Source organism: Colossoma macropomum, unplaced genomic scaffold (genome assembly GCF_904425465.1).
Source record: "Colossoma macropomum unplaced genomic scaffold, Colossoma_macropomum, whole genome shotgun sequence".
In the NCBI taxonomy this organism is placed as follows: domain Eukaryota; kingdom Metazoa; phylum Chordata; class Actinopteri; order Characiformes; family Serrasalmidae; genus Colossoma; species Colossoma macropomum.
In genome coordinates, this window is record NW_023494800.1 from 34,406,342 (window position 1) to 34,417,885 (window position 11,544).

Sequence of the window (11,544 nt, forward strand, 5' to 3'; positions counted from 1 at the left end):
GACGCATAATAAATACCCTGTCCCCATCTGGGTAGGACTGCTCATGAATTGAGAAAAGTGAAAAAAATATCCTTCGGAATCTACCGGTGTCCTCATAGCTAGTTACGGCCATGATGATGGTACTCACTTCCTCTTGAAGTGGGGGGCTTTGCATTTCATTTAAGAGATCCAAATAACACGCATGCCATTCAGATTAATACAGCTTTCATCATGTAGTAGCAACAGGCCATTTTAGTGTAAAACAATATTCATCAGCATTGAACTATCATTAATAGAATATGGAGTGTTGTAAGTGTATGTAAGATCTAGACATCCTTCACACAAAGTATCCAGTTATGATAAGAAGTTCATGTAGCCTTAATCTTCCATCTTCTGGCCTGTATGTAACATTACGGCATGGAGAACAGGCATGCCTAGGCTAATGAGGAGAGGTTGCTAGCACATCACTCAGTAGAACAGTCTTGCAGCCTCAAGCCTTTAACTTTCAGAGTCTGTGACTAGTAGGACCTAATAAGGTCCCTTCAGACTGGGATCAAACATGCACAGATGTGTGACTACTACTTGGAATCCTTCTTCACAGGAGGTGCTTAGTCTCTAAGCTGATCTGTCATTTGTGTTAATATGTGTGACAAACTAAGAGAATCGCTTAACATATACAGCTGCTGCACATACTTTATTCATGCAAGCAGTGAGTTTCCAGGTAATCCTCAGAGATGTTGGGCTATGCCTCTTGCGGGTCCCAGAAACTCGCATCCAACTTGGCCAAGGAAGATATGACTGATCTTGCGTGTTCACTCCTTTTTTCCATGAGCTTCACAAAAGTGAAGGAATGATGTTAAGATGTGCACTCAATTGTCTGCACTCTCAGGAGCTGATGTATCAAAGCCACGTCCTGAGGTGATGCCACATCTCCAAACGTGGTGTAGATTTTAGATATTTACTTTAGAGATTGATTTCAGAGATCAGAGGTCATGAGGGATTTCATTTGGTTCTGCCTCCGAGTTTGACTATCTGTTCGTGCTTGTGTGTCTGCAGTACATGCAGGTAAGGAAGTGGAGTTTTATTTTTTATTGTCTAAAAATAAAGAGTCTGAACTCAGTCAATTGGTGGGGCATCGGCCCAGTTCTTTGAAAAGTACTTAGTCAAGATGATAGCTCGTCCCCATTGTTCTGGTGAACATGGCAAAAACTGTTAGGTTTGGTAGATCTTCTTCTAAATCCATTATAGTGGCTGCAAGATATTCTGGCATTTGTAGAGTTATACTTGTTGCTGGATGCTTGGTAGGAATCATAACAATCCATCAGACATCATCTCCAGAAGCTGACTGAAACCATCAGATGGTATTTGTGTTCTTCTGGTATAATTTCACCATTTATTGATGTCTGAATTTGAAATATTTAGACCAAATTCATCCAGAAAAGAGTGTCAAATAAATAAATAAATAAATAAATAAATAAATAAATAAAGGCAGTTTAAATTTACGGTTTACATTGATCATTACATGGTAATGGCATACTGTTTCCTTCGTACATTAGAATACTGTAAACTTTCTAGTGCATTTTCCTTAGTGATGTTCCTCCAGGCTATAGGAATCTTTCCTTGGCCCTTAAATGTTTTGTCGTAGTACTTCTCCAGGTCTTTCTGAAACCAACAAACAAACCATTTCCAGTAAGCCTGTTCTGAAGCGTCAGGCGTGATGCTCCAACAGGCATATTGTGGTCCAGCTTCCCAGTATCTGCTGTAAGGTACACTTGTTTCTTCATCGAGGACTATTGCAGCATCACTAGTTATTAAACTGGTACAGATATCTACAGCCAGATTATTTGTCTTGTACCACGACCACCCATTGAGTCCTTCAGGCCTGTGGAAAGGAACACTGTGTTTCTCGTCATGTCCTTCTATGGTGTTGGTACAAATAGCTGCACAGAAGGGACACTGAACCCAACAGCCACACAACTGGTTTTTCAAAATATCTTCTGGTCTCTGCCTGAACATGTCCATCCTTACTGAAGACAAGTGGTCAAAGCTGTTGGTCATATCCTTAAAAACACTCTGTAGGGTTTTATTCATCACTTCACCAAAAAAGTCTGTGTCAGTGATTTCTTGGTACTGAGCACCGACTAGATCTTGCCGAGTAAATTTCATCTCACGTTCGAGCTCCAACGAAAACTTCTCCAGCCACTCATTCACATCTCCTTTGTTCTGTTTAGTCTCCTGTGTGGCCTTCTGGATGGCTGCGAATACAATAGGCTGCTTCATTTTTACCGCATTCTTCAGAATTTCCAATATTCTGGGGTTTCTCCCTTCCAGCATTTGCTCTTCAATTTTGGTTTCTATGAAATCTGAGAAGTGTTTCTTTGGATTCTCAATGTAGGTGATGAATCGCTCAAAGTTTTCATCTTCTGCCAGATCCTGCAGGATGTGTACTTCCAGGTTTGACCTGTTCCCATTGAACGCTGGGAAATTTGCCCTCATTTCTCCAGCTGCATCAATGGCAGTTTGGTCATAGACAGATTGCAGGATAGACGGCTTGAGTTTGTTACAGACAAAGTCTGCAAACACAGTGGTGGCTGTTGCTCCTTCACATTGCTTCTTGAAGATGGAGAAAAATTCTTCTTTCTTTTTTCCCAGGTAAATCACGGGATCATTAGCCTCTCTGAAGACCTTGTGAAGCTCAGTGAACTTTCTTACTGCAATGTCACAGATATACAGGGACAGATCCACTGTGAAATCATTCTTCAGTGTGAATTTCTTACTTTTAAATTCTGACACTCTCATCTTCACATATTTCACAATCTCCTGTGTGTAAGCATCACTGTAGCCTGTTTTGTCCACTGGTTTACTTTTAATGATCTCCTCAGCTTCTCTTACTATCTCCTGCACTAGCTCTCTGATTGAGTCATGATCTTTGGTGTCCAAACTATGATATAAAATGCCAAACCTGCCTTTCTTAACTGTTACATACTCAGAATATTCTCTCTTTTTCTGAATATTTTTGTAAAGTCCGCTGTCTTTGTTGGAATAAATGGTACGACTCTCAAAAGCTGTTTTCAGTATGTTCATCACTTCCTGCTCTACATGGACATCTTCAATTGGAGGCATTTCTGCCTTTAGATCTGAAAGCCATTTCTCCCACATTGAGTCAAACTCTTGCTTGAGGCTCCTCTCATTCATGGCCTTATCTTTCAGCCTGGAAGCCAACTCTTTGCTACTGTTGAACAACTCGTTCTCATACTGTGTTTTCTTCTCATCTAGCTTTTTACATGTTGCCTTCGTTTTAATGAGTTCAGTCATTTTTCGTGCAGTCGCTTCAGTCAGACTGTCATACACATCTTTAATTCTCTGTTCTGTTCTTGCTTTCCACTGAGAAAGGATCTCAGCATCTTTATCTTCGTTAAAGAATGTTTCCATCTTGTTCTTTACAGCACAGAAAGTACCTTTGATTTCATCATGGATCAGTTTTTGTTCAATAGCTTCCAGCTTTCCATTTTCAACTAGGTTCTGCAATTTGTTATGAATGAAGAGCATGTCTTCCCTCAAGGCCCAGGTCCAGTTCCCATACATGACCTCCAATTTTCTGTATGCTGCTATCTCCAGGGTGTTTTTGAAGCTGAACACAAAGTCTTCATTCAGCACTGCAGTCCACAGGTCTTCAATACGGACTTTGAGCTCGGAGAGTGTTAGACATTTCTTTTCTGCTGCAGCTGCGAGAATGGCCTGTTTGAGATTTTCAATATTTTCACTGTAACGTGGGTTGGGGGGAGCCATGGGGGGGTTTCCCTCCCACAGCTGGGCAAAGTAATGCACATCTGTCTGTATGTTGAATTTGATCACATCAGTAAAATACTCTGCACTGCACACTTCTTCAGTTGCTGCCAAGCATGTCATTTCATCCAGTTGTTTCTGCAGTTGCCTTCTTCCCTCCATGTTCTTCTCTCCGGCACTGATATCTGTAACGTTCTGGTGAACAAACATGCAGCTGGGAGTCAGTTTTACTTTCTTCATTCTTAGAAATGCCTGAACTACTATTTGAATGATGTCCTTCATTTCTGCAGGATTTTCCCCAAAGATGTTTATCAGGGTCATATCTGCAAGACCAGTGACGAAAGTGGCCAGTTCATTGTCATGAGTGAGTGCTGACTGTTTGCCCACCAGTTGTAAAGACTGAAGCCCTTCTGTGTCAATAACAAGCAGGTAGTCAAACTTAAGCTCTTCTTTAACTTCTTCTTTCACTCTGATTAGCTGCATGAAAGCTCCTCTTGTGCACCTGCCAGCACTCACAGCAAACTGCAGCCCAAACATGGCGTTCAGCATGGTGGACTTTCCTGAGCTCTGCAGGCCCAGAACGGACAGCACAAACACTCTCGGGTCTCCCAGTCTTTCAGTGACCTTGTCCAGAACAGACTCTATCCAGGTCAAAGGGACGTGAGCAGCATCTCCGTCCATCAGCTCTAGTGGATGTCCAGAGATCAGGAGGTCTGCAGCCAGAGCAGGGAGAATAGAAACCTCTGGCCTCATTTTGTCAGGACATTCAGCCCAGGCTTCATAAATCTGACCCATTTCTCTGACTATGTGCTCCAGGCCAAGTGTCACTGCATCTACCTTCTCTGATAACGTTTCAAGTTCTTCCTGCTTTTTCCTGTAATCATCTGTTATTTCACGTTTCTGTTTCAAAAAATGCACGTCTGACAGCTGTTTGTAATATTGCTGAGTAACTTCAGAAAGGTCATGTAAAAATGAGATGTCTAGATAGACGCCAAGCCATCTCAAAAAGTACCGTTGCTTTGTAACGTGCTTGACATTTAAATTTTTACTGACAGGGTTTATCAAGTCAAGTGAAGACTCCCTTTGTTGATTCCTTATTGATTTCATTTCCTGCTCGATCTTGCTCTTGGTCTGTTCAACGTCTCCATACAAGCGATAACGCCGTTTGTTATTTCTGGTCCAGTCGTGCCACAGTTTCCCCTGACAGGGCAGGAGTTTGGCCTTGATTTGGGAGATATCGTCTCCTTTCAGCAGCTGCATAACGTCCAGAGCTCCAGTCTTTCCTTCCTGGCAGTCCTCACTGTCTTCATCGACTACAAAGCCACAGCGTTTAGCCAGTTTTGAGCTCTCCTCAAGACTAAAAGTGGGACTTGAGTTACATTTCTGCAAACACATACTGATTGCTGCTATCAGTTCTTCTTGCAGTTCAGCCTGGTTTCTGTCCCTGAGTCCTATTTTTATATTATTTCCATTTCCCATCTTAAGTGGACCTTTCTGTAGATCACTGATGACACAGATCAAATACTTTGAAGAATCTTTGTAGAGCGTCTGTAACAACTCCCTAGCTTTCTCATTAAGCTCCATGTTTTGCATCAGGACAACGATGACTGTAGCTTGTTCGCTCAAAAAGCCATTTTGTTTATTGTGCTCTACAGCATCACCACGAAGATTGCAGAACGCAATGCATTCATTGAAAAGGTCATCAGTGTTTCCTGCAGGACAGTACCAGGAAATCTCCACCAGCCCCTCCATGAACAGACAGCTCCTGCTGCTGCCCGGGCAGTCCCTGTGGAAGAAGGTGTTGTGCTTCGGGTTAATCACAGAATTCAGCAGCTGGGATTTGGAAGTGGAAACAGAGCCCAGCCTGCAGAAAAACACCATTGGAGCTTTAACCTGGCAGACAGGCAACGATGTGCTGAGACCACCAACTGACTTCCAGGACTTCTTGATCTGCCGAAATGTCCAGAGAGGGAGTTCAGTGTCTGCGGATGTAGGGCTGGGCACCAGCAGTGGCAGGGCGTACTGGCAGGAAGAGAGCTTAGTCATTATGTTCTGCCTCAGAAAACTGTCTGCGCAGTGGAAAACTGCCATTTGGACATCCATTGGGTGAATCGGTGTTTTTTCATCTTTTTTACTTTTGCTACTTTCATTCTCTGGATTTAGAAAATCATCAAACTCTTCATTTTCACCAGCTATTCCCCCCATTTCACTGGTGAAACTTTTTTTATTAACTGTCACAAATCTGGCTCTGTAATCCAGTGTCAACAGTTTATGTAGGTACACAAAGGCCACATTCTCTTCATTCATCAGCTCCTTTCCGGCCAGCGACTCTACTTTCTGAAATGACATCTTACATATATTGAGTGCATCTGCCATTGTCAATTTATGTGGATAGAAATTACTCAGATGAAGTCTACAAATGACATCTGAAATCTTGATACTTGAGTCTTCCTTCTTTAACCCATCGTCTGACTTCTTACTTGCAATGTCCTGTTAAAAAGAAAGAAAAATGATTGAACATGTATAAATTGAGTTTAGAAAAGAATCCAAAAAGAAAAAACGAAGTAATTGTTTGCTAAAGCAGTCTGTATTCAGTACTCAAGAGGGGCTAAAAACTCAGAAATCAGCCTATTACACACCAAGCTACCAGTTTACCTCGTACATACACTCATGAGCCATATACTGTATGTTCACTTCACACTTCAAGGAACAAAAACAAATCTGAAATGAAAGGTATCTTCCTGCTCTCACTAGGCTGAGTCTTGCAGGAAAACAAAATTGCTCACCACGTCTTTGCGGATCACACACATATTTACATAGCTTGTTCACCAAATGAGTTCGGTTCTATAGATTCTTTATGCAAATGCATTTTGCATATTGATAACTGGGTACATATATAACTACTTTCTCAAGCAAAGTAAGGAACACTACTACCCCCCCCCAGAAATGATTGTATTTGGCTTGAATTAGGAAAAACTAAAGCTTAACACTAAGATTCTACAAGACATTTTTGTTGAAACTGAGTTTTGTACATATAGGCTGCTTTTCCACTATTGAGCCAAATGGTTCTAAGGGCCATACTGGGCCTTTCTGTGCTGGTGTGGACTTGTGAGATCGGTTACAGTCCAATTTTGGCTTACTGTCACTCCACTATCAATCAGTCGACTTTGCTCTCACTGCTGTAAATTTTTATCATCTATATCTGTGATAGCAGAGCACCAGGTAGTCAAATCTGCACTGGGGTGTTTGGTTCTCTTTAGCTATGCTAATTTAACTAGGAGAGAGGAGGCTAACATTAGCTTAGCCAGGAGGCTCCAGTGAATAGCTACGTGGTTACGCTATCCCACAGAACGGTTCTGTGGCCTGAGTACTGTTAGCTAACCATGTTGAAAAAACGGGCTGAGCCTGGTTTTCAAGCATTCCGTGTTAAACAGTGTTTAAACTACACTGGAGCGGTTCCCTCCGTGCTCAGAACCATTCGGCCATGCAGTGGAAAAGAGGCCATAGTTACTCATTCAGTGCAGACCGATGTTGCTATGGTGATTTTTTTAGAAATAAAACAGGTGCTATAGAGACTGTATTTAAAAAAAGACATACTAAGTTGGTATTAAAGGTTCCATCTGCATCAGCTAATCAATGCAGCTGATGAACATGGGACAAACATTCAAAATTCATGTTGCACCCATGTGCCCAAGCTCAGCAATAAGCTCTTTACAGGGCCAACCAACCGATTAACTAATGAAAAATATAGCCTTTGTTTGAAGTTAGCAGCAGTTATTTACCTAGCGACTGCTAATGTTTGCAAAAGTTAGTTATCTTGGTAGCCAACTACCTAAATCATCATCTCTATAAAAAAGAGCTATCTAGCTCACAATAAGCTGAGCTGAAGAATCAGTCATTGTTAATCTAATATGGACACGTTTTAAGGATATCAGTCGCTTGAAAATTAAATACTAAAGTTAGCTAACTTAGCTGGTGTTACTTAGCCAGTTAGCTAGCTAGCTAAGTAATATCCAGCTTAATTAGCTGGACTTAATCTACATAGCAGTGAACTAGCTACCATAGTGGCCTAATATATTAGCTAAAATGTCATAAATGCAGACTTTAAACATTTGATTTCAGAAATTCTATCTGTGGTGATAAATGATAAATGCAGAGAGACAGTGGCAGTGAAGCAGAAGCACAAACAGCACAGAGAGAGTGACAACAGGCAACATACACACACATTTCTTAATGAACATGCTACTTTTCCCACTTGTAATCATGTAACACAATGTATTTATCACTACTTTCCTCATGTACATGAAGTATATAGTATATATAGTATAATGCATTTCCCCATAGCACTAATTCTCATATTGATGTACATTAGATTTATTCTATGAAATACCCTGTTCTGGTGTTTATTCATGATATGTCTTCATAATTCTCATCTGGATGTGTTTTAATCAACATACTCATGATATTGATCATGGCTCATGCAATCTGCACAAATATCCGAAAATAAAACTTATGTAAATCATTGAACGACGTTGTATTATTACTGAAAAACTGTCTTTACATTTACCTACATTTCACAATCTTTTATGATAATAGAATCTTTTTAATCTTGAACAGCGTGGAGACGTTTCCATTCCAATGTGGTTTATTCACAGATAGAATTTTGTGTTATTTTCTGTATTTTTTACTTGAGGCCACACACAAACATAAGTGGTCAGCGCTGTGTATAACTGTGATTGGCGTGCAGGTGTATTAGGAGCGTGCTTTCGAGAGAACAGTGTGACAGGCATAGATTTTATGATGTTGAAGGAGATCAGCTGTCCCGTTTCCTGCATTACTGTCCGTTCTTTCAATTCCTCTCACTCCTTTCCTCTCCTCAACTCCTCCACAATCTTCTGAAGTATTAGAGAAGCAGTTGCAGAAGTTTCTGGACACAGCCCCTAACTGGCACTCGAATGGTGACATCCCAAGGGAGGAGTGTCTTGGTGCTACACCAAGAGGAGGGGCTGGACAAGCCAGCCAGTGGAGAGTTTGCTTCAAGTCTACGATTTGGGTATCCAATCGAGAGTCTTTTAAGCAGGGATGGACTGGCCTTTGAAAGGACCGAGCAGTCCCTGATGGGCCACTATGTGAGTGAGACACTGAGACAGTGGTCAAGAGAGAAACGCATGTCAATTTCTAATGTAGTTCTATATAAAATGAATGGAGACTGTTTAAAACAAAGCATAAATGATAACAACTGGGAAGGTTAAAGCATGAAGGCTAGCTAGAGAAAGACGGAAAAAACCTCCAAAAGCAAAGGGAAAGGGGTGCGTGAAAAAAAACAAAGTTACTTAAACAAGATGCGAGGAAATTAAGAAAAGGTGGTTGTAATGGGCTATATTTAGTGCCTAGGCCAGCCCTGCTTTTAAGCAGGAGTTGTGAGAGGGGCCGCAACTGGAAAAAGGTGGCTAACCCCAGGAATTATTTGACCAGGGAAGGCCATGGGCAGTCCGTCTCAGTCTTTATTTGGACAGGCTATAAGCTTGTCTATAGGGTTGAGTATCATCTGTTGACTCTTTTTAGAATTAGAACATTCTGAGTTTCTCATTTAGATTCTCTTCATGCATTCAGTGTCAAACTACATGAAGTTTACAAATACTGGAAATAGTGTGAATCTGCCTGCCAAGCCACTCGTAAATGAAAACTGCCATGGGAGTATTCTTATATGATTCTAGTGGCTTGATGCAAAATATAGACTGGAAACGCAGTACTCATTGGCTTGCTTACTGCAGCTGCATGGTTACACTGCAACTAGACTAAGCCCAATGATTTAGCTAGTTAAGATAAAATTATTTTTTATTTTTTGTGTTTAACTAATAAATATCACATCTACATGTAATAAATGAAATACTGGTAACACCTTATTTGGATGGTCCATTTCTCAGAATAAATTGACAATACACTAACAATCAAGTTAGTGTATAGTCAATGTTGTGCTGGTCTGAGTGGATCAGACACAGTAGTGCTGCTGGAGTTTTTAAACACCTCAGTGTCGCTGTTGGACTGAGAACTAAAAATATCCAGCCAACAGCATCCTGTGGGCAGCGTCCTGTGACCACTGATGAAGGACTAGAGGATGACCAACACAAACCGTGCAGCAGCAGATGAGCTATCGTCTCTGACTTTACATCTACAAGGTGGACTGACAAGGTAGGAGAGTCTGATAGAGTGGACAGTGAGCGGACACAGTGTTTAAAAACTCCAGCAGCACTGCTGTGTCTGATCCACTCGCACCAGCACAACAAACATAAACACAACACCACCACATCAGTGCAGTGCTGAGAATGATCCAACCCCCATTTAATACCTGCTCTGTGCGGTCATGACTATTGAAGAACAGGTAAAAGGTCCTAACAAAGTATGCACCTACATAGTAAGTTGAGCTGATAGATTGGACAATAAGTGTGGATACAAGGAGTTGGTTTTAATGAAGTGGCTGGTCGGTGTATGTTGACATTCAAAAATTCTTAGTTTGCTGTTGAAGGCTTCTTCCGCCTAGCTGTTTTTCAATGCCAGGATCTAAAAAAGTGCACATTTTCTAAGGGTTATTTATTAAACATTGTGAAATGTTATTTAATAACCCCATTTTATGCTCCACTTGAACTCCTCCTAAGATTGGTCTGCTAATAGAGGGAACTTTGATAAATATTAACCAAATGTAATTTTTCAACCTGTAACTACTATACTGTTTGAACAGATATGTCAGACATGTCTGCTTGTGTTATTAATTTTTACAGCTGAATCTATTATTTTACCTTATGTTTACTTCTGTTTTCACTTGATGTAGCATCCCATGTATTGTCACCTGTAGAAAACAAAAAGGATATTCATTCATTCATTCATTCATTTTCATTAACCACTTAGTCCAGATAGGGTCGCGGTAGCAGTTGGGAGAGCGGAGAATCCCAGGCGACCCTGTCCCCCGCAACTTCTTCCTTGGCCACTCCCAGGCCAACTTGGAGATATAATCCCTCCAGTGGTTCCTAGGACGATTCCCGGGGACTTGTCCCAGTAGGCTGTGCCTGGTAAACCCCACCAGGAGGTGTCCAGTGGGCATCCTGATCAGATGCCCGAACCACCTCAACTGGCTCCTCTCAATGCAGAGGACTAGTGGCTCTACTCCAAGCTCCAAACCCTATCAAGTAGAGTGTAGCCCACCACCCTGCAAAGAAAGCTCATTTCCACCACTTGTATTTGCGATCTCATTCTTTTGGTCATTAGACACAGCTCATGACCATAGGTGAGGATCGGATTGTAGACTGACTGGTAACCAGAGAGCTTTGCTCTCTCTTCCCCACTACAGTTTGGTACAGTGATCGCAATACTGCTGGTGCCTGTCCCAGCCTGCGGCCGATCTCACAATCCCTCTTCCTATCACTCGTGAACAAGACCCCAAGATGCTTAAACTCCTCCATTTGGGACAGGTCCTTTCCCCTTACCTGGAGTGAACATGCCAGCCTTTTCCAAGATATCTCGGGGAACACGGTTGTAAGCCTTCTCCAAGTCCAAAAAACACATGTAGACTGGGTTGGCAAACTCCCATGCCCTCTCCACAAGCTGCACAAGGGTGAAAAGCTGGTGCTTTGTTCCATGGCTGGGACAGAATCTGCATTGTTCCTCCTCAATCTGAGGTTCAACTATCGGTCGGAGTCTCCTTTTCAGCACCTTGGCATAAACTTTCCCAGGGAAGCTAAGCAGTGCGATACCCCGGTTGTTGGTACACACCCTCCGGTCCCC

The 11,544-nt window shown here is 41.8% G+C and overlaps 1 protein-coding gene across 1 annotated transcript; it reads right to left on the minus strand.

Annotated features, from left to right (window-relative positions):
- Positions 1-1,052: 1,052 nt before the first annotated feature.
- Positions 1,053-10,875, minus strand: LOC118820265 (interferon-induced very large GTPase 1-like). Its single transcript, XM_036588534.1, has 2 exons — positions 10,563-10,875; positions 1,053-6,255 (listed from the first exon to the last, which is right to left on the minus strand). Exon 2 carries the CDS (start codon positions 6,139-6,141, stop codon positions 1,498-1,500), a length of 4,644 nt encoding a protein of 1,547 aa, XP_036444427.1. The 5' UTR covers positions 6,142-6,255; positions 10,563-10,875; the 3' UTR covers positions 1,053-1,497.
- Between the last annotated feature and the right edge of the window lie 669 nt (positions 10,876-11,544).